Source organism: Ananas comosus, linkage group 2, assembly GCF_001540865.1.
Source record: "Ananas comosus cultivar F153 linkage group 2, ASM154086v1, whole genome shotgun sequence".
In the NCBI taxonomy this organism is placed as follows: Eukaryota; Viridiplantae; Streptophyta; class Magnoliopsida; order Poales; family Bromeliaceae; genus Ananas; species Ananas comosus.
Window position 1 is genome coordinate 9,213,756 of NC_033622.1, and position 24,158 is coordinate 9,237,913.

The 24,158-nt window shown below is 42.9% G+C and overlaps 1 protein-coding gene across 3 annotated transcripts in view; it reads right to left on the minus strand.

Annotated features, from left to right (window-relative positions):
* Positions 18,087 to 24,158, minus strand: part of LOC109705597 (probable methyltransferase PMT9) — a 35,668-nt gene continuing 29,596 nt past the window's right edge. Inside the window, exons 5-7 of one of the 3 annotated variants that reach the window (XM_020226341.1) lie at positions 20,497 to 20,609; positions 20,169 to 20,389; positions 18,087 to 18,590 (exon numbers count right to left, since the gene is read on the minus strand). In XM_020226341.1, coding sequence (XP_020081930.1) covers positions 18,278 to 18,590; positions 20,169 to 20,389; positions 20,497 to 20,609 — 647 coding nt within the window. In that variant the 3' untranslated portion in view covers positions 18,087 to 18,277. The other 2 variants (XM_020226353.1, XM_020226346.1) reach the window with 2 other exon arrangements.

Below are 24,158 nucleotides of genomic sequence, written 5' to 3' on the forward strand. Positions count from 1 at the left end.
GGCTCGTCCCCCAGCTCTAATCCCCGTATTTTGGAGCTGATATGTCACCAATGGCGGCGGAGGAGATAATCCCTATGTTATTTCTGATTGTTGACCGACAGTTAAAGCAGCCGGTCTATAAGCCGCTTGAAAAGGTGCCCCCTGATGCTGAGGCTGAACATTTACCGGTGTTACAGGATTTTGTAATACCGGTGTAGCTACAGGTCCTTGCAAACCCGCTGTAGGTTGCTCAATTCGGATTAATAATTGCCCAATTCAGGCAATATTCTCATTAGAGGCTGTAATTGCGGCCAGTACTGCATCTAGGCAAGCAGTACTTCGGTGACTATTTTGGTCCAAAACTTGTAGGACGCATGTCATCTGTCCGAGCGCTTGAGCCAAACTTGGCTCTTGCTGGTCTGATTGACCACTAGCGTCACCTTCGATTGGCAAGATCGCTTGGCGCTCTATTGCATTATCTGAGTTATTGGCTTGGTCGTTCCCAGAATTTCGAGGAACGACTCTGTTACGCAAATTCATGGTATTATTATCAGCCATTGTTCCCGTAAGGAAATAAATTTACCTAAATGTGTCCCACTGGGCGTGCCAAAAATTGCTATGAGCCGAATTCCTCGGTCAAAGGTTTTCCTAGAGAAACGTACAGGGATTAAATACGGCTTCAAGTAGTGACCCTCGAAGTTTGCGCCTCCGACGGATCAAACAATTCGGTTGATGAGGAATCGGATCAGCCGAGTTCGAAAACCTTCACTGTAGACTGGGTTTGGCTGAACGAGCCGAATGAATGAGATGCATAGTGGTTGGGTCGGTTGAAGAACCGAATACCTTTGTATATTGATATTAGATCTGGAAACTTATACAAAATAGAATGTGTCTCTGGGGCATACAAACTCCGAAAATCTAACTCTAAGGCTACTCCTAAGAAAAGCAGTAAATGCGAGAAAGCAAAAGATTACAAGTAGACTACTCCTAGAAATGCGAGGAAAATGCAGAAAGAATAAAAGGTGGTCTTCTATTCACAGGAAAAAGACTCCTCCTTTAGGCGTTACTTGCTTATTTATATTCCACTATTATTGTTCAGTTATTACTCACGATCGGCCACTTCCCTATTTTTGTGGGCCATGCCACTACGAGCTGATCCTTACTACTCATAACCGTTTGCAATTACACCCTGCGGTTATGCTATTATTCCTTTATTACTCCCGGTGCACCAAAAATTCATTTAATCCCGACTTCTGAGAGTCCCGGCTGAACCGTGCTCCAACATGCCACATGGCGTTTTATTATTGGCCTTAACAACCCTAAACCTAATTTTCATGCTGTGTCAAATTGGAATCTAATGAGCCTAACAACTTTGATAAGTCTTGCACGTAAGCAGTTAACAATAAATAACCTTTTACAAGTTTAAATTTAAATGTAATTGATTAATAACTGAAAAACCAAATCTAGTAGCTCTTGAGGAAATATTATAGGCGAGTCAAGATAGGTGATTTATTTATGGTGATATGAAGATCAGTTTTCATAATACAGAGTAACATGATATTAATAAATTAAATAGCAAATGAAACTCTCCCGAAGGACGCCGAACAATTTAACCCTATTTCATTGAAAAAAAAAAAAGGTTTTATTTAGTATTCTTTTTTTTAAAATTTGTCTACAGACCCTCGAATCGTAGAATTCTTCCACCTAATATATCGAATTTTCTTCTAACAGTGAAAACTGAAGACTCAAGCACCTTTTTGCCAACCAAGAAATTGAACCATAACCTTTTAGACTTAATTTGGAATTGCATTTTCAGAAAATACATATTTTTATGTTTTAAAAAGCTTACAAATTTTAAATAGATATTTTTTCTCCATGGCAATATCAAATTAAACCTCAGAGGGCATATATCTTGGGTAGTCTAGTGGCTGTTAGTGCAACTTGACGTCGTCCACTAATGATTAATCGGTCGGCAAGTGAAAACACGAGAATATATATATATATCTTGTGGATTTTATGATCATCGATTCAATCCAACGCCTTCAGTTTTCACAAGAAATGCGTGGCAGCACTGCGCCCGGAGGTGATAATTTGGGATGAGATTGTGAGCAGACTTATATATATGGTGGAGGGAGATTCCAATTTTCAAAGCGAAAAAAAGAAAAGTGCCGCTTTGATTTAATTAGATAGAATAAACAAATGATTGATTTATTATGGCCGAGGTCTTCTAGCCATGCCATGCCAGTAGTCGTCATCTGATTCCCACCCGCTTTTGTTCTTGCTCATTCGATCCCTCACTCTCTCTTTCGGAATAAACTCTATTTATATTTATATATGCATGGTTGTGGTTAAGTGCGGGATTCTTTTCAGACGCCACTCGATGTATGCTGGGTGTACGCGCGTCCGCTCCACCGTCTCTGCAATTAATTAAATTAAAATTAGATCACCCATGCAGTCCATCTCATCGATCTCCAAGTAGGGAAGTACAACTTCGGAATGAGAGATTTTCCTTCTCCGAGTACCCTTCTTTTGACTGCTAGCTGTACAGAATTAATTAAATTGTATTATATTTGTTGCTAGAATATCATTAAACTATTGCAATTAGAGCTTTGGAAAAGACAATTTAATTTTACAGCACTAGTTAATGCCGCTTAACAGCTCAAAATAATTTGATAATAGTGATACGAAATAGGATTAGTTACACCGTTAATCACTAATAAACGTCTAATGATATTTCGCTCTGATCACTGAACTTTAATTTATTTCAATTAAATTATTGCATTTTAATTTGTATTTTAATGAGATCAGTTTGTTAATATTTCTATAAACTTTTAAGTAAATGACAAAGTAGTCGCTAATATAGTTATCACACCATTTCTAAACTTGATTTTTATTACCAAATTATCCTTTTAAATAAACTAACCATCAAATCATAAATAATAATAAATTAATCCTTAAAACTAAAGCCGTCCAAAATACTCGATATCCCATACCCGACCCGGACCTATCCGGATCCGAATCGGACCCAATAAAAAATGAATAGTATATATATGGGTAATAAAAAAAAATTATCCATTAAAGTTTCAGGTATGAGTCCGGATACTTTATTCCTATATCCGACTTGGACTTGACCCGAACCTGACCTTTTAATCGGTAGGGTCCGGAAGAGTTTTTAAATTCGGACCCGGACCCGGACCCAGACCCGGACCGGGTGAAGCATCCGATAGTAAATAAAAAAAATTTAAAGTTGATGGATTAATTTCAATATGACTTACAGTTGAAGGGCCTGTGTATTTACATCCAAGTGAAAACGCTAGTTTCCCTGTTTACTCTTTTTTTTTACTCCTCATTTTTTTAACCCTAGCTGTTTACTATTTGAATTTTTCTTTTGAACGAGTTTTATTGGACGATACAACTAATTAGAACGCGAGTTTCTATAGTTAGAGATTTATGATTTGTCCATAAACTGTTTAATAAAGTGTATAAAAAATATGGTTAATTGCATACACGTCCTTGCAAATATGGTGAATTGCAAATATATCCCTACAAAGCTCAACTTTCATAATTTGTCCCCGCAAAAGTCCTAATGTATTTAGATATGTCCCTCTGGCTAGGACCCGTTAGAGAATTGTTAATTTTTTAACAGTATGCTGGTGAAATGACATTTTTGCCCTCACAAATATGTCCCTCCAAAAGTACTCCCTCTTCCTCTTTCTCTTCCTCTTCGGGCCGTGGGAGTGGACGGCGGTGGCGGCGGATCATCGACGACGACGACAAAGAAGAAGGAGGAGGAGAAGAGGAGAATACGAAGAAGAAGAAGGAGGAGACGGTGGAGGCCGGAGGAGCTCGGAGGCGAGGGGGTTCGCGGCGAGGTTGCAGAGGTCGCCGACGGTGGAGGAGAGGCGAGAGGCGGCTGCGGCGACGACGCAACACCGAGCTCGGAAGCATCGCGCGGCGATGGCGGTGGAAGATACTTCGGAGAGGAGGTGGCGGAGGTCGGCGTCGACGGCGCTTCGGCGAGGTCGGGGTCGGGTTTGCCGGCGACGAAGAAGAGGGAAGAGGAAGAGGGAGAGGAAGAAGAAGGGAGAAAAGGAAGAGAGAGAAGAAGAGAAAGAGGAAGAGGGAGAGGGTTCGCCGCCGCATCTCCTCCCTCCCTGGCGACGAAGAAGAAGGAAAAGGAAGAGGGAGAGGAAGAAGAAGGATGTAAAATTGTCATTCACTTATTAATTAACCATGGTTAAGTATTTTAACTGTGGTTAACGAAATTTCTCTAACGGAAATTAACGGCAGGGACATATCTGAATACATTAGGACTTTTGCAGGGACGAATTATGACAGTTGAGCTTTGTAGGGATGTATCTGCAATTCACCATGTTTGCAGGGATGTGTATGCAATTAACGCTAAAAAATATATGCATATGGGTATCCGTACCCAATCTAGATCCGACCTATATCCAATCTATACCTGGTCTTAAGTCGGTAGTATACGGATAGTCACTACATAGACTTGCTCAAATAGACCCGATGGGTATATTATTATCTTAAGAACACAGACCCGGACCCAATCCGAAGTTAAATGGTTATGGTATATATATATATATATATATATATATAGGCTAGGGCTACTATACTCTTATGAGTATAAAGCACTTCGTACTCATAAATTGTCTTCAACGATGAAGCTTCCGGATCGACGATCCACTCCGTTAAATATGATCTAAACTATTTGAAACTTGTAGAAAATAAATTTCGTAATTTTTCGAAATCATAATAAAGTTCATCAAGCGGGTATAAAATGAACGGTCAAAATTGAACGATGTCTTAAAAATGGATGATCAAATCCTTCAATTTAAGATCAGAGTTATTGATCTTTATCTATGTAGTGAATAGAATTTTCTATCAAAAATTCAACTGATTTCGATTCTTTTACACCGTTAAACTAGCAAATATTCCATACCGACCGCTAAAAATTGCCGATTTGGTGACCTTTGATCGTAAGGTAAATGATGTCGAAAAATTATAAAATTTGATTATTAGACGTTTTAAATGCTCTAGATAACGTTTAACGGTGTGGATCGTCGATTCGGAAGCTCTATCATCGAAATCAACTTATGAGTACGAGGGTGATCGTATTCATAAGAGTATAGTAGCCGGACTATATATATATATATAGAGAGAGAGAGAGAGAGAGAGAGAGAGAGAGAGAGAGGAGCTAGGCTGGTATACTATCGGTAGCACGGAGGCCTCTGTGCTACCAAGTTGTTTTCAATGATGTGGCTTCCAAATCTACGATCTGCTCCGTTAGACTTAATGTAGACTATTGAAAGTATTTGGAAACTAAATTTCATAATTTTTCGGCATCATTTACCTATCGAACGAGTAGTCTAAAAATGAACGGCTGAAAATAAAAATCTCATAAAAAATAATGATAAAAGACTTAAATTTAAGATCAGATGTACTGATCTTACTCTAAATAGTGAAAAAAAATTCTATAAAAATTTCATTAGATTTGGATTGTTTTACATCGTTAAATTTACAAACGCACCACATCTACCATTAAAATTGTCAATTTTGAAACCTTCTGATCACTAAACACATGGATGGTCAGCCAAGAAGTCAGCTATTGCTTGCCCTTTCACCACCTTTGCCAGAACGTAATTAAAAGGAAATTCAGACAACGCTAACATCCATCTTCCAATTCTTTCTCTTAACACCAATTTAAATAACATATACTTGATCAAATTGGTTTTGCAAACAACTAACACTTCGACTGGCAGAATATAATATCTCAACTTAGTACAGGCATAATATAATGCGAAGTATAATTTTTCTATTGCCGAATATCGTTGTTCGGCATCTAACAAACGTCGACTGAGATAACAAATACCTGTTCTTCTTTCTAACCATTTTCTTAAGCTAACAAGCATCCCAGATTTTCATCCACAGCCGATTATAACTTCATTAGCTGACCCAATTGAGAAGGAATGAGAACTGGAGGATTAGCCAAATACTTTTTGATGTTTTCAAATGCTTCTTGTTGTTCCTCCATCCATATAAACTCCTCTTGGTTTTTAAGCCGAAGTAACGGAGTAAACACCCCTATTCTACCGGCTAAATTTAATATTAAGCGTCGTAAATAGTTCATTTTTTCTAAAAGGCTTTGCAATTTTTTTATGTTCTTAGGCGGCGGCAACTCTATATATGATTGCCTTTGCCTTGTTTTTATCTATTTTGATTCCTCTTTGATGTACTAGAAATCCGAGAAAATTTCCTGCTAAAACTCCAAAAGCGCACTTCAGCGGATTCATTTTTAAATTATATATTTTCATACGCTTAAAAGCAAGTTCTAAATCAACCCAACGATCGCTTGGCGATGTAAACCTCCAACATTTTACCGATCAAATCATGAAAAATAAAATTCATTGCCTCTGATAAGTGGCTCCAGCATTTTTTAAACAAAATGGCATCACTATCCATTTGAAATTTTCAATAGATCCTGGGCATCTAAAAGCCGTTTTTGATACATCTTCTCTGACAATAAAAATTTGATTATAACAAACATGACCATCCATAAATGATAGAATTTTATAGCCGGCTGCCGAGTCCGCTAGTATGTCAGTTATGGGCATCGGATATTCATCTTTAGGCGTAGCCAAATTCAAATTTCTAAACTCAATGCAAACTCTAAGTTTGCCATTCTTTTATCGCCCTGGTACAATATTAGATACCCAATCAACAAAATGGATTGCTCTAATAAGCCCAACCTTTAAAAGATTTTAAATTTTTTTTAAATTTGAAATACAATACTCGGTTCAAACCTATGAACCAGCTGTTTGTAAGGCTTATATCTCTTTTTAATAGGGAGCCAATGTTCTATAATTTCTCAACTCAACGCAGACATTTCCTCATAACTCTAAGCGAAGCAGTCCTTATATTTCATCAGCAACTTTATTAGCTCCTCTTGTTGTTGAGCCGAAAGATGTGAGCTAATATACGTTGGCCTTTTATCTTCGTCCGACCGTAAATTCACCTCCTTTAGTGGATCCTGAGTTTCCAGCTTTTTCTCGCCGATCTTGATCGGCGATTCTTCTATATGTTCTGTTTTGACCCCTTCAGGAATTTCAGTGCAAGTCTGATCAGGCTTTAACACAGCCTTTATCTCTTGAGCCGTATCCTTTTTTCTAGATCGGCTCTAGAACTTAGAGTTTCATCATGTAATTCTTTGTTGGCCACCTTAGCCGATTCAATGCATGATCTTTCCTTGGCCGATTTTGCCGATCTCATTACTGATTTCGCATAGAACTTTTCATCGGCGAATTCAGCCGATCTAATACATGATTTTTTATCGGCCAACTCAACCGATTTGATAAAGTAGCCGACTTCTTTGGTCGGCTTATCTTGCCGAAGCTCGGCTAGAGTCTCAGTCCCAAGCTTTTAATATTCTATTNATATATATATATATATATATATATATATATATTAGCTATTGGTGGAACGTGGAGAGGATTGGTTTCGTCGTAAGTCGGCGACCAAATCGGATGAAACAAAAATTGTAGATTCGATGCCCCAGTCGTGCTGAACGCGCTGGCACGATCCGATTGAAAATCCGACGGACGGATCTCCGAAAATCGCATAAAGTTCGCTGAGGGGTCGAAATTGGCAAAACAAAAAAATTGCCAAAAGCCCTATATTTTATGTACCGTTTTACGTGATTTCAAATGTCGAGGTGCGTAAGTGCGAAATGCTCGAGCTGTGAGGGACTTGGCTAGAAATATGCGGCTGGGGAGGACTAAATTGCATTTTTGCCAACCTATATAAGAGCTAATGTTAGGGTTTCCATGCAAACCCTAACCCTAGTTGCCATAGCTCCCTCCAGCTGCGCCCTAGCCGTCACCAGCACCCCCTGCCCTTGCCACGCCGACGATGAGAGACTCCGGCCGCCGGAAAAAGGCCGACATTGCCTCTCCTCCACCACACTCTCCACCAAGCTACTGTCACATGGCCGTGGACCTCAGGGTTAACCATACACATTGGATCCCTCTTCACTGGCCGCAACCCGGCCTTCGGCGCTGTTCCCGCCGGCCGCTGTCGTTCGCGCGCGCAGCTGGCCAATCTGCAGTTTGGCTCAGCCAGCTCAGGCCAAGCTTAGCTCAGATCGTGGCCCGCGAGCCACCAGCGCCCTAGACCGGCTGTGCCACCTTCCTGGATCTCTAGCGACCTCCCTCATGCTGCCCCGTGGCCTCGGAGCTCCACCGGCCGCCGCCCTAGCTCCCTGCGGCCGCCCAGACTCAGCCCGGGCCGAGGCTTGGCCGCATAGCCTCCTGCTCGCCGCCGCCGCTGCCCACGATCGGCTGTGCCGTCCTCCCTCGGCCTCTGACGACCGGTCGCCGTTGCCCCGGAGCTCCCCCGGCTGCCGTTTGGCCGCTGCTACCTCCCTGAACCGAGCGGAGTTGTGCGGGCTCGCGGCTCTCCACCACGTCACCGGCCACCTCCCGCCGTTGGCCAGCGAGAGCCCNGGGCCGAGCTTGAGTCAGCTCATAGCCGCGAGCTGCTACCGCTTCGGGGTTGGCCGCGCCGCCCTTCCTCGGCCTCCGAAAACCCCTCGTCGTCGTCTCTGCGGGCCCCCGGCAGCCGCCGTGTCTTTCTGCAGCCACCCGGTGTAGGTACGGGCCGAGCTTGGGTCCGCGTCGTCTCCGCGCGCCGCCGCCGCCACCCACCATCAGCCACGCCGCCCTTCCTCGGTCTCCGGCGACTGGCCGCCATCGCCTCGGAGCGCCCTCGGCCACCACCAAGCCGCCGCTGCCTCCCTAAATCGAGCCAAGCCATACGGGCTTGTCCCGGTCCACCGCGCCACCGGTCGCCTCCCACCGCCGGCCAGCGCATGCCCGGGCCTCCTCCCACCGGCCGCAACCATCCTGCGCCGATGCGCCCGCCGTCCAACTGCCGCCGGCCTTCCTGTGCTCCCACTGGTACCGGTAAGTGCAGTTTATGAATTCTGCACACTGTTTCGAGTTCGGATCGCTGTTCCGGCAATCCGAGGACACCCCGACGCTCCTGGAAGTGAGCACGACAATCCCTGGTCTGTGCCGATCATCATGCTCACCTCCTTTGGGGTCAGCGAAGCCCCGATTTGCATGCTAAGCACTGTTTAGGCACTGTGTGCGCTATTCACTGAAGTTCGCGTCGCTCCCGCCCTCTCCACAGTGGTCGGCCATGCTTCGAAGTGTGAGCACGGCCTCCGACACATCGAGACCTGTCAGCAGGTGTCTCGGCCAGGCTCGAATGTCCTCAGTTTGCACTGTCGAGCAGTAAAACCCCAAAAATCACATAACATGATGTGATTTTAGGTAGTCTCAGGGGCTTATATGCAATTTTACATTTCATGGCTGCTATGGGCAGTGTGTGCAGGCAGCGGGTGACCTCTGGACTGGTTGTCCAAGTTTCTAGGCCTTTTCGAAAATCGAATGTTGATTTCTGGTGCGTTTTTCGGCGAAATCTGCCGACAGAACACGATTCCGTTCAGAATCATTCCGACGGTGCCTCACGAAAAATTATATGGTCGCTGTGCCTTGTTGGCTGGTCACCCGCGTCGTTTTGAGGGTTCAAAAACGACGGGTAAGCGACGTTGGGTTCCGGTGTCGAAATTGACACTTCCGGGAACCCGGATCGGAACGATTATCTGACGATAATCGTTTCAATGTGAGGATATGTGTTTGCTACCAGGTCACACAAATTATTGTGTTTAGTGGCAGTGGGTGACTCGTGGCATGAGTCGATGAGTTCCGGGACGGTTCGTGGGTCCCAGTGGAGTCCCGATGCGATTTTCAAGACTTCCGGCAAGTTACGGCAATCGGTTTTAGAAAATCGATTCCCGTGGGGATTACTGGTGGGGATTGTGAGAGTTAGTGGTTCATATTCGTGGATTGGGTTCTAACCCGGTGGACCCTTCGTAGGTCCGGTTGATATTTCTTCCGTAGTTGGGAGATCAGTGCTGCGTACGTACAGGTGGGTACTTCGATCCGAAATCAATACAGTGGTGCACGCTCGATGACATCCTTTCCACCCTTCTCCTACTATCATGTTGCATTCTATTTGTTGAGCCTTGCACCTTTATTTCCTATTTATCGCTCTACTTGGTTTATTTACATATCTAGCATCATAAGTAGAAGTAGAGCAGGTTTATCATTACAGATGAGATTTGTGAACTAGTTGGTCGGTTCTTGTATCTCATACTTTGACCTGTTCGGTCGGTTCATTGCATCTAGCATTATGACCTACTTGGTCGATTGGACTACTTGGTGACCTATACGGTCGGTATACCCTGAGGGGTAGGATTGTCGGCTAGTTGCCGATGGTTGGCTATTGAGCATATCAGTATCGAGCGCCACTACTCATTCGTATTTCACGAACACTAGCGGTCTGATCCACCGCGGCCAAGTGTTCTTTTCCGAAAAAGTGGTTGGACATGCCAACCCGTGAGCCCAGCGGCCTAGGCTGGGTTATATGCAGGTAGAGTGATAGTGCCACAGGCCTGAGGCCTAAGGACCGATATGGCAGGTTTCAGATTGGATATTTTTTGACTTATCGTTCGATTGATGCATACATACAATAGCGATAGTTATTCATATATACATCTCGATCTTTTATTTATCGCTGCTACTGTATTACTTTTACCCATACTTTTGTTTATCCTCCTTGACTGGTGAGTACCCTCGCCCTCGTCGGCTTGCAGTACCCACCGGGAGGGGAGACATGTATACATGTTCTCACCCCCCACCCCCCTTTCAGGTGACGTCACGGGTCCGAGTCGGGAAGATTCGTGAGGTGTGCAGCTTAGCATTCGATAGATCCATCATGTAGTATCCTTGTTTTATTTATTAATTAATTAATGTACTTAATTATTTTATGTCGGTTGGTGCATGCAAATTAAGGTGGCTTGGATGCCACGTGCACCCATGCATGCTTATCAACAAATTAGGTGGGCATTGCCTAATTTGTTTACTTCTCTCTTTGTTCGACCGAAGCAAAGAGCTCGGTGGAGGTAGCCGCGAGCACGAGTTCGACGCCAACGACGCGCCGCGAAGCCGTTCGAGGGTACGGTTGGGATCGTAGCGCTGCGAGGAAGCTAGGCGAGGGTGTGTTTTCGCCGTTCTCGACGCCGCGTCAATGTCCGATTAGCCTTTGAGGTGAGTGTTCCGTTGCATTGCTTCAAGTATTATTATTTCGAGCTTGGTGCTGATTTGCAGAATTTCCAGCGTCGACCGTCGGTATTTCAGTTCGTACTCGGCGTAGGAGCGTCGGGTTTCGACGGGACTTGGTTCGTTGGATTTGGGACTTCGAGAGGAATCCACGAAGCCCTTACTTGCTGGATTTGGTAAAGGTTTGCTAGGTCGGAATTTCGCTCCTCTCTGTTGCTGTTTTTGGAGGCAGAATTAATGTTTATTGTCGGATTCTCCGTGTAGAGTTTAGCGGGAGCTTGACTTCGGGGCCTTTGGAGGTTTTCGGACGTTTCGGCAAGTTGTTCCGCAGCCGAGGGGAGTTCCGTGCTGCCAGGGATTAGCGATCGAGGTGGGTTACATCGGTTTATTCCTAAGTATTATAGTAGTCGACATGTATGATTTCCTGTTTTTGTAAATCATGTGGTAGCTCAATTTCGTCGATTGTATAATGAATGAAATTAGCTTGAGGGCATGACTTGTAACTATAAATATACATGTTGGACTTAGAATTAAACTTAGGAGAAAACCAACGTTCGGGACCTGGCATATGTTAAACTACCTGATTTAGCCTAGGGGCCGTTGTATTATTTTATACTGTTGCAGTATCCTCATAGTGAGTATTCCAGGTAGTTTAGTTTTTAGTTACGCTCGTGCTGGGATGCCGAGTGTATTTTTACAGTAGCGTTCAGGCTGTTCCGGACTGTTGGGTGTCGTCGGAGTTGACGGTGGACTCGTATCGCCTTTTTGGCGTTAGATTGTGCCCCGAGGGCACGTTACCTGTTGGTTGTTAGACCAGTTAGAGTAGGTTACTTGACTTAGCCTGTGAGAGCAGTATGAACTTGACAGAGATACTTGTAAACTCGTTGGGTCGCGCCCACGAATGCCATTCCGGAATGAGGTTTCAGTGCGATGAGTGTCGCAGTTTCTGTTGGACAGTTCTTGAGCCGGCTACCCTCGGGGTGGTGTACGGCGCAGCTAGATACAGGCAGGGTGGGTCCGTTTTGGGCAGCCCGGATAAGATAGTGAGTGACGCTTTTCCCTACCTTTGGTGAGGTTGTGACGTGAGTGGAGTCTTAGCCGTCCTATTGGACCTTTTCTGGAACCGACTACTCTTGTGATATGGTGTAGTCTAATTAGGCGAGACGGGTGTATTCACAGTCTTCAGAGAGTTTTCTCCGCCGGTTACTCTTGAGATACGGTGTAGTCTAGTAGACGAGACGGGTGTATTCACAGTCTCTAGAGAGTCTTCTCCGCCGGTTACTCTCGAGCTACGGTGTCACCTAATTAGACGGGATGGGTGTATTCACAGTCCCTAGAGAGTTTTCTCCACCAGCTACTTTTGGAGTAGGTTACGGGTTCGATCCGACAGGCGAGACGGGTGTGTTCATAGTCCCTAGTGAGATTGAGTTAGTTGTGACTTTTACTACAGTTGGTTAGTGTAGATCATGCTAGTGTAGCGATATGTAGCGGTAGATTTCTTTCCAGCTTTTCCTGCTAGCCTTGTTACCTTCTGTAGACTTAGTGGGTGGACCGATGATTGTTGAGGGCGGCACCCACTGAGGACTACTTGTTTCTACAGTAGTTCTCACGCCCAGTTGTTACTCCGTTTTTACAGAGTCTTCGTATTCGGCTGCTGCTGTTGTTGGTCAGGAGCTAGGCAAGGGCATCACGAGTTAGAGCCCTACCCGAGGAGCAGAGCTAGAGGCACCCCTACTGCAGGTAGATGTTTTGGTTTGGGTTCATGTACATACAGACTTTTAACTCGCCAACGCGAGTAGCTTTGTACTCTGGGATTCAGTGTATGTATATGGAACTCGATTTTTTTTACTTTACTAGTTCTTCTAGCAGCTCTATACTACTGTTTGTAGTATTGTATATTTTACAGGTACAGCTGTCACTTCGTATACAGGAGAAATTCCTTTGCATACGGCGGATTTGTCGGCGTGCCCGGGGAACGTGTAATCCGGGGCGTGACACATCAGCCCGTTACTTTGGTTAAATTCTCAAACTCATCTTTTAAATAATTAACTTAGACTTATTGGTTCATGATTTCCCTTATTTGAATAATTGAGATTTTGTGAATGTAATAAAGGACTTACAGTTTTCTTTTGAGATGAAAACTGTTTTCTACCCTTCGTTGTAGCATGTTTTACAAGAAAAGGTTTTCGTGTGGAAAACAATTTTTAAAAGGTTTTCTTCTTGGTTTTCAGGACTTAGTATTTCAAAATGAGTTTCCGGATAGAAAATATTTTTAAACTAATAGATGTGGATATGTGATTATCTGTGATGAAATGAATGTGAATGGTGAATGTATGTATATGCTCATATGATTGTGGTTGTATATTGTACTTGTGCGACGCCGTGCAAATACAGGAAAGACTCTGTTCGTGTCAACAGCGGACTTCCTGTATTTGTGGCGGATCTGACATACTCTGGGGTCAGGTGTTTCAAAAAAAAAAAAAAAATTGGGTGCTTTTGCATTGATCGCATTGATTTTTAAGTCAAATCGGGACCCCGGGGCGTGACAACTCCCTCCTCAGTAACCTATACGAATGAAATATGATCCGGGTCAATGTCGGCCCAGTTGATCATATGGCCAATTTCTTCTACATTAATATCCACCATCTAGACCGTCCCTTGGCCCTAATTTCTTCCATGCGATCTCCGACACATTGGAAAAGCTTCCCATGCAAGGTGGACAGTACACATTCGTTTGTGTGAATCCAATCATGCGTAAGCAACAGATTATAGTGACTATCTGCATCCACTACGAAAAAAGCTGTTCGAAAGGTCTTGGATCCTACGTCGTGAGCACACCCCTCGCCTGTTGACCGTTCCCAGTGAAATAGGTCATGGTTGTATTAGTGGGCTTGAGTTCATCCTCACTCTTGCCCAATTGCTTGAAAAATGATGTAGGCATGACATTGACCATTGCGCTACCAGTGACCATAACTCGGCCTACAGGCCGTCCTTCTATCATGACCCTTATGAATAAAGGCCTGACAAATCTTGTCTGCAAGGCCGATGGCTTTTCGAAAATCACCGTATTGGCCGCTTTCGCATCTTCAAGCTGAAGTTGAGCCACTGTAAGCTCTTTCCCATTGTAATCGGTTCTTCCAATTCTATAGATTCTGCCTTGAATGAGTGTGGTAGAGCATATACCATGCTTATATCAGCCGAACTTTCTTCGGCCGATTTTTCCTACACTTTTTGTTTCTTATCTTCTGATTCTTTGCTGCCTCGGCCAAAGAATCACTTTCCGACCGAACCTCCCTCTCCTTGGGAGGTCACCTGTCTCGCTTGATGATCGTCTCTAACGAGGCGATCTTCTCCTCCAAAGCCTTCCGAGTAACTTTCTTTGTCGGTTTACTCGGTGTCAACTGTTCAATCTTGGATTTCAACCATGGTACAGGCCTAGAACCGCCCGCTTCATAATCATTTTTCATAGGCCGAAAAGACGGCTGTAACTCAAGCCAATTCCAGACATTCGGCCTCATCCCCTTTGCTTCCCAATGATATCTTGCTTGGCTTGCATTCTTTGCTGTCGGCGATTTTGAGTCTTCGTCAGCATCGGCCCATGCCATTTGGTCGGTGCTTTTGCAGTGTACGTACCACTGATCAATTGGCACATTGGCAGGCACCTTGATGGTCATGAGATGTTCTCTCATAATTTCTCTTCTCTCCCACGGTCTCGGCCAAGGTTGAATGCCGAGTTCGTTGACTAATTTTCGACCGAGGAATTCAATGTCATCCTCGGTCATCCCCTCAAACTCAGGCTCAGGTCTCAGCCTAGCCTGATGATGCCAGTTAGGCCAATATCCCGGTTACATTTGTTGTGCGCCGAAGGGCTTCTCAGGGTAGCTTCTTCTGCTCATTCTTTCTTCAGTTTGACAATTATAGTAATCATCTAGGACCTTTTGTATCACCACGTCTTTCTTATCCTTTCTAGACTCCACTTTTTATTTGGAGTCATTCGAATCTTCTTCCGAACAGTCGTTCGGATCATTTTCTGCTTCAGAAAGATCTTTCCATTCTTCAGGGAATACCATAAACTCCTTCCATTCCCCATACAGTTTCTTCTCTTGTATAATCGCCTCCCAGTCACGGCGAGTCATCTCGGCCTTGCATCGTATGCACAGCCGAAGAGATCTCTTGGTATTAGCAATGTCTTGATCAACTTTTCCCTCAAATGATGCTTTCCCTTTGATGTCCACCATGTTAACCTATGAGGGAAAAAGATTTTGATCAACTTCTATATTTTTATTTTCTTGGTCAGCAAATATGAGCCGACCTTCATTAATCTCTTTTTGAATTTGTCTTTTGAAGGCGATACATTCATTAGTCCTGTGGCTCCACGAGTGATGCCACTCGCAATACTTTCTTCTTTTTAATTCTTCTCCGGAAGGTATTGTTTGACCTTCCTGAAGCTTAATTCTGCCATCCTTTAACAACCGATCAAAGATCATATCGGTCTTTAAGACGTCAAAAGAATAAGTATATGCAAAAACGGGCGCTTTCGCTTCGCTAGTTCTAGCTGGCTTCAGCAGCGCACATTTATAAAGTTATCAGTTTTTAACCATTTGCGCTGCATATATTTCAGCCTCATTAGCCGAATCTTCAGTTCCACTAGAAGTATTCGGCTCATCTTGAGCCGAAAATTTCTCAACAAAAGAGATATTTTTCTTTTTCCTCTTATTCCAATCCTTACTTCGGCTCCATCTTGGCCGATCCTCATTATTGTCTTTCCTGAATTGCTCATATTGAGCAATCCGGACGCCCAAGTCGAACAGATTTGGGAAATACTTATCTTCAAAATGATCTTTAATTTTGAAGCGCAAACCATTGAATGTCATTTTAGCAAATTCTGATTCTGGCATTCTAACGAAACAACGACTTCTTGCCATTTTGAATTGGTTTAAATATTCCTCTACCAATTCCCCCAGCTTTTACCGATATTGGGCTAAATCAGGGACCAATAATTCCGGCTCTGATCTATAAAATTGCTCATGAAACTTTCTCTCCAATTCATCCGTCTTGGATAGAATTGGCGGGTAAACTAGTATACTAAGTGAATGCCGTCTTAGTTAACGACGTGTTGAACAATCTAAGTTTAAGAAACGGATCTACGGCGGCCTCTCTAAGGTGGCCTCTCTATTATTGGGCCATAAACCGCGCCACGTGTTCGACCATGTTTTCGGTCTCAGCGCCCAAAAATTTGTCGAATTTTGGCATTTTTCAATTTGTTGGGTAAGAATGTTCTAGATCTATGTTCGCAGGATAAGGAGACCTATAGCCCCCACTCTGAAAGTATTTCGAATGGCTTCTTCAATCTGAGCGTACAACTCATTATTGTTTCCTGGTGCGGGAATAAGAGCCTGTGCCTGAACTGGGTTCTATCCTGGAGGCACCCAATATTTGTGCCGCAAGATTCATACCTTTCATCACATTGGGGGCTTGCCCCCTAGGCCTTACCCCTATATTCTGGGGCTGGTAAGCCGGTAATGGCGGTGGAGGAAGTAAACCCCACGCCACTTCCAGCTATTGACCGGTATTTGCATTCGCCAATCTGTAGGCGGCTTGAAACGGTGTTACCTGAGGCTGCGTAATCGCCGGTGTAACTGGATTTTGCAACACCTGCGTGCCCACAGGTCCTGGCAGGCCCGCAGATGGTTGTTTGTTTCGAGTCAATAACTGCCCAATCCGCATATGGCTGAAGAGCCGAAATACTTATATATTGCTCAGAGTTGGTTGAGAAAAGAGAAATACAGAACCAAAGTATGCCACTACAGTGCACACTCCCGAAAGGAAATCTAATCCTACAAACTACCCCTAGGAAAAGCAGTGAATGCGAGGAAAAGAGAAAAATTACAGTTAGACTACTCCTAGAAAGCAAGAGAAAATGTGTGGAATTGAAAGTGGTCTTCTCGTTCGCAGAAAAAAAAAGACCCCTCTATTAGGCGTCCTCTTTTTATTTATAGCTCTGCCTGCTGGTTATTCAGTTATTTTCCATTATCGGCCACGTTCCTATTTCTGTGGGCTGAGTAACTAGGCCAGGTAACTGAGTCCGTTATACCCACTCTTCAGTTTTAGACGCATCTTTTCCCAATTCCTGTCGCATCATATGTGGTCTAATAGCTGGCTTCAGGGGTCGCTCTCGTGGTACACTTGGTCTACCACATGGCGCAAATTTTGTGGCATGAACTACATTGCAGTTTTGGAATTTTAGCTAGCAGGGATTTAATGTACCTAAATTGAGAGCCAAAAGAACTCTATCCTGGACCTGCAGCTAATTAACCTCGGGTTTCCAAGAATATTTTTTTGTGAGATAGGTAGCACGCTACCCGCTTCGTTTATTTCATTTAGAAATAAACTTAGCTAGAAATGTGAATCAACTAGGATTCGAACTTAGGTCTCGGGTACCAACCACCAAGATTATTGAGTTACCATCTGAGGAGAAAAGAGAACCTTTAAAATTTTTAATATAATAGAACGGACTTTTGTAGTTTAATTACTTCATAAACCAGAATCATCTACGTTAAAGTTGCACCATGGGAGAAATCCACAAATAGCCAAATAGATTGTTAAAGTTGTACCATGGGTAGCCAAATAGATTGTCCTCATGACATAATTTGTCCGCACTGCTCACTACTATTCTGTACATACCACGAAAGGGAAAGCTCCAAAACACTCCGGTGTTTTAGAAGAATCATAGCCAATGCAGTCTGCCATCAAGAAACTGCTTTGTCAAACCAAGCCTCAGAAGCCTGAGAATAACACACGGAAATGTGATTGCAGTTTGTGATCAATAAGGGCATAATTATTGAGAGGATGATTTGCATAAGTTTGACTGCAACAAAACAAAATTAACACTTACTGTCACTTTCCAAATGTGGAAAAGGTGAAATTTTACTTTTCTTAGCAGGACTAATTAAAGATTTAAGGGAAATCCTCATAAATTAGGAATGTACATTTGATCATTGTTGCTGTAGATACAAAAATCTCAAGGCTGTAACACTGAAGAAGTCCAAAATTTTATCCCTAACGAAATCCAAAAAGAAAAAGTAGGTAGCCTTGGTTCTCTACAAGATTTGAGAACCCTCCCAAAATTTCTTCCTCACGATTAAAACTCTTTCTTCTCCGGAGGAAAGAGCATCAACTTTTGGCTCCACTTCTGATGACCAGTCATCCCATCTCAATGCTGCCAACAACCTCTTGATGTACTCTATAACAGGAACTTTGTCCCTGATAATGGCAAAACCAAGAGGTCGCAGCATCCGATCCATGTCGATAAGTAGATCCTCCAAACTACATCCTTGTTTCTGTATCTCAGAGAACAAGAGCCAAGCATGAAGCAAATCATAAGTGCGTGGGTAAGTCGAAAACGACTCACACCTGCATTTAAGAGAAATAAGAACAATTTAACAAGCATCCGAAGTAACTCACACTTGAATTTAAGCAAATTATAAATAATTGAACAAGCACTTGCTGCTGTCCAACAAGGAAAACAAAACACAATTTGGAATTTGTCCTATAACAAAAGCCATTTGTATAAAAACAAGCAGACGAAAGTTCAGATGGACCAGGAAGATAGTAGAACTTTTATCTCAAGGGAAACCAAAAGTCAAATCAGGAAACTCGACAAGTTCAAGAAATAGATCAGCGCCATGTTGAAAGGTATAGGTTGTTTGGTTTGCACGGACCATGTAATGACTGCCACCAAATAAAAGAACAGTTCAAAGGTTAATTAGGGGTGGCAAGGCTATTCATTGTGTGAAACGGAAAATACAGAAACTTGGAATTATCACTGAATTATCACTCTTAAGTCTTGAAATTCATTAGACAATGATAAGGCGAGAAGCTTGTAAATATGAGAATGATGGGAAAACTTCTAGAGTAGCAGCATGGTTATGGAGGGAATGAAAGACTTCATTAAGTTTTTACACAATGTATGCTTGAAAAGAACGTGAGAAAAGAAAACAGTAAGAAATCATTCAGAGAACCTATTTAACAGTTCACTGCATCAACTGTGCATGGTCAAACTCATTGTTTATATTCTTATACAAGAACATAGGCCCGATGCAGTACCGTTACTCGATCCCGGTATCGGTACTCACCAACAGATACCGGTACTCAACACAAAGATGCACAAACCCGAGAGCTCCCCTTCGTGTAATCCCTCTAGTGTACCGGTACACCTCTCAGGTACCGGAACACAACACTCAAAATCCTGCTTCTACAGATTTTAGTGTTCGAACTCCAACTCGCACAGCTCTGAGTCCGTTTTTGCGCCTATTTCATGCCAAAACGCTTCTAACTCGTCCCGACACTCTACAGATGTATCGACAAGTCACTGATGCTGCAGTCAGTCCAACAGCTAAACTCCAGAGACGCTATATTCTCCCCCACTACAAAAAGTTTCGTCCTCGAAGCATAAAGTCATACCGACATAAGAGAATATGATAACTTAAGAGAATATGGTAACTCCTACCAGTGTCAGCTCATGATAGTGCAGAAATCACTATCTGTGAGATCTCCTACCAGAAGATCAACTAGTAAAGAGTCTTAATGGCTAATATAATATTATTATGATTATCAGAATTTTAGAAGAAAGCAAAACCATAAAAAGTTAGGCTGCAAGATAAAAACATAACTTGAAAAAAAAAATGAAATTTATTTGGCGGATCATGACATGGATCTTACATATCAGAATTAGTTGATGGTCCAAAATTTAAGCAATCTGTTGATTTTTATATTCCTTCAACATTTCCGAAAATATTCGATGATATTGATTTTAGAGAGTCATAGGCCTGCTATCTCAGTCCAATTGTTATTGTAAAGATTTATGTTCAGCCTCAATAATGAGAGCATGAGTAGTTTCACTGCGGCTTAATCATTACACACATACACCATCAATAAGGAATTGTGTAATGAACCAACAGAGTTACATGGAGCTGAAAGTTAGGAACATACCAGTCATGAACAGTTCCTATTAAACCTCTGTCATAGATTATCTTCAGTTTCCCAGATTCAACAGCAGGAACGACATTCATCACCCAGACATCTTTATTTGTGAGTGATGCTGCAAAACCCCCAACGTTTGCCCTCATATCCATAACATTTCTAAACAAATCCTTTTCTATCTCAGATTCCATTTGCTTCCAATACTGTGTCACCCTATAGTGCCAAATCTCCTGATTTAGCCAATAAGTACATGATTTCAGGCTTGGAATTTGATAACAAATGATTGCATGAAGGAAACTACGACAAAAGAATTATAACTATACCACATTTCACTCACATGGTCTTCAAAGAACTTCTCAGGACTGGATCCTATCTCTTCTAAGCGAGGGGGTGGTGCTGTAAGCCTTTGCGGCCATGGAAGCAGTTCACTGCCTTTTGCCCTATGAATTCCTGCTCCAGGGTATAAAAAAATAGAATATTGTTAGGCCTCACAAACTATAGCAAGGCAAAGCTGTAAGCCTGTAACCAGCAAAACCTTCTGTTTAAACAAAATTTCAAGCAGAAAGAAATGTTAAGCTTCAAAATATTTAGGACCTTCCAATGAAAACTTGGTAATTTCTAACAACACAAATGTTCAAGCACTTAGTTCTTTGACACCATGTGTGATACCCAATAGTCTTGCATCAGATAATGTGGGCGAGTGTGAAGGGCTAATATGTGACGGAGATACTAGAAATAATAAATAGGCTCCAGCATTTTAGGCTAGTGGTTTTGACCCTATGAGTAATTACAGCTAATGGGATAGGTTGTCACAATTGGTATCAGCGCCAGTTCACCAGCCGGAAGTGTGAGATTAGCCTTTCACATCGTCTGGTGATCTTGAGTTACGTCTGTGATAGGACTGTCAAGTACATCAAGACCTAAAATGAGGGGAGTATTTGACACCCCAACAGTCCCACACATAGTTACCTAGAATAGGGTTCGATGTGGTACATAGTACTAGGCCATAATTTATCCGGTACCCAATATGAAGGGGGTAGGATTGTGCGGATTGCTACTTCGATACCAATTGGGGTTAGGGTATTCTACTAAATTTAAATTTTAAAGCTCGAAGTTCAAATATCCAAATACTGAAGTCCAAAACAACAAAGCTAACAACACAGACACAAATATATCAGAATAACAATCCAATTCCAACGCAAGTGGATAAAGAAAAAAAAAACCTAATTTTTTATCACTTATTCATCTTTCCTTTGCCTTTCCCACTGCTTGCTGCAAAACTTGAAATACTTGTCTGATGAAGTCCGATGCGACAAACTTCTTGCGCCTTTCCAACAACAGATGACGTCTTTGAAGTCTAACTTCCTTTGACGAATTTTTTTTTTTATAAATAAGCTTACTCAAAACTTCTTTTATAAAAATAGTCCTCTAAATTTTATTACAAAAATAGGCCTCAAATAGGCTAGGTCAGCGCGGATATGTAAAATCTTTATATGCGGTGAATGGTTCACCGCATTTGTGGGACTCGGGCAAGCCTGGAAAAGTGCGTGAAAAATTAAGAATGTAGTAAATTTGTTACTGCGTTCTCTTAAAGGCGGTGAACAGTTTACCACGTTTAAAGACGGTCAACCGTTCACCGCATTTAAAGACGGTGAAAGATTCACCGCCTTAAAATGCGGTAAACCGTTTACCCCTTTTATATGTGGTAAACAATTCACCGCCTTTAATTAGAATACACGAGCCCCGCCCGAACCCTTCTCTCCCCGAACCCTTTCTCTCTGACTCCTCTCCCCGAGCTCCTCTCTGTCCCCCTCACTCCTCTCCCTCACTCCGCCCGAACCCGACGACTCCGACGCCGCCGTCGCTGCAGCCGTCGCCGGCGTCGAAGCCTCTGCTGCTGCTGCCACCGCCAAGGCCGCACGAGCTCCAAGGGGAAAGGGGATACTAGGTGAGAGCATTTGATGGAGGACAGCGTTTTGGGACAATGACGACAAATCGGTCGGAGAGTTTAAATGGAGTGCTTAAAGGTGTACGTGGTTTACCTATCACGGCATTTGTGGCCGCTACATTTTATAAGGTGACCAATTATTTTGTTAAGCATCGTGATAAAGGTGAGACATACTCTACAGTATTGGTACCAAAACAGGAGGCGCTAATTAAGAGTTGTATGATAATCGCAAGAAGACAACATGTGCATCGCTTCGGAGTAAACGAGTGTCAAATTACTACCGGAAATGAACAATTTGAGGTGGTTCTTGATGGAAGAAGCTCGACTTGTTCATGCCATGAGTTTGAGCTCACTAGGTTGTCATGCTCACACCTTCTAGCTGTATGCAGTAATGGTCAAATGCACATTGACTATTATAGTCTGTGTTCTGAATGGTATACATGTGAGTATTACCATGGTGCTTACTTCCCGCAATTTCACCCTGTTCCAGACAAAAAAAGCTGGCCACGCCCTCAAGGACCACCGCTGGCACCCCCACCTATCAGGAGAAAGAAAGGCCGTCCGAGACCAACTCGTATTCGAAACGCCATAGACGAGAGAGAAGGAATGCGAAGAACTATGTGCACTATTTGTAAATAACAAGGACATTATAGGACTACATGTCCAAATAATCAAGATAGAACAAATGAAGGCCGTAGACGTAGAGCTTTAGGTTGATGACTTATGTTTGACTACCTATAGTATTTCTTTTTTTAGATTTATCTTTTAACGTTCAAATTAATAGTCACTAATTTGTATACTTTATTTTGCAGATGGACGATCACGAGGATCCCAGGCCGGTTGATCCATCAATTCTATCAGACCAGGCTAGGCATCATTTGAGATACGTGCGATCAGAGGTATGTTAAGCTATGCATATACAAAGAAGTTTGTAATTTAAATACTTAAATAGAAAATTTTTAAAAAAGTGAATAAACTTTATAGGGGTACGCGCCAGTTCAGTTTACGGAGCATGGCCGTAAACTGAACACATGGACAGTCAAGCATCCGGAAGTGATAGACCATACGGCATGCTAGATTTTTCTACGTCTCCCGCCTCAGACGAGTACAGCTTGATCAGGCTCTATTAGGGGCGTTGATAGAGTGATGGAGGCGCGAGACGCAGACATTCCACCTACGATACGGAGAGATGACAGTTACGCTACGTGACGTGGCCGTTACAGCTGGACTACGAGTCTCCGGGAAGCCTATTACGGGACGTGCTTCATTTGATTTGCCGCATACATGTAAGCTCCTTAGGATGATGTCGTCGACGGCCAGATCCGCTTGGAGCGGTTGTTTCAACATTTCCGGCATGTTACTTTGGATGCTCCGCCGGCCATGGTTGCAACATCTGCACGAGCATACATTTTATTTCAAATTCGATGCAGTTTATTTCCTAACCCCACCGGATATCGAGTTCACCTCAAGTGACTACCGCTACTTGAGGATTTTGACTTTTGCGGAGGCCTAGCTTGGGGCGCAGCTACCTTGGCCCATCTCTATCGGGCATTAGGGAATGCCTCTATGAAGGGAAAGGCCGAGTGTTGTGCCTTTGGTACACTACTACAGGTAAAATCACTATTTCACTAGTTATCGCAATGTTAACTTAGTTTCTTTTACTAATTTTTTAATTAACTTTTTTTATTCTTAGATCTAGGCATGGAACCATATACACATTGGACGTTCCGATCGAGTTGGAGCTCCACCGGATCTCCATGATTGTCCATTAGGTTGTCGATATGCAATGTATTTGCATATAATATAATAAAATAATAAAATTTGATATTGTATTGATGTATTATAAAATAATAAAATATATTATCACTTCTGCAGGTGGAACACGGGATTGTGATTTCGTGGAAATGTCAGGGTGACTGAACTTGAGTTTTACCGCGATGAGCTAGATCAGCAGAGAGTCACAAATACGTATAGATTTCATGAATTAAATACACGCACATACATTCTAAAATTTTACATTCATTTTTTTAATACACTTGTACAGGTTACAT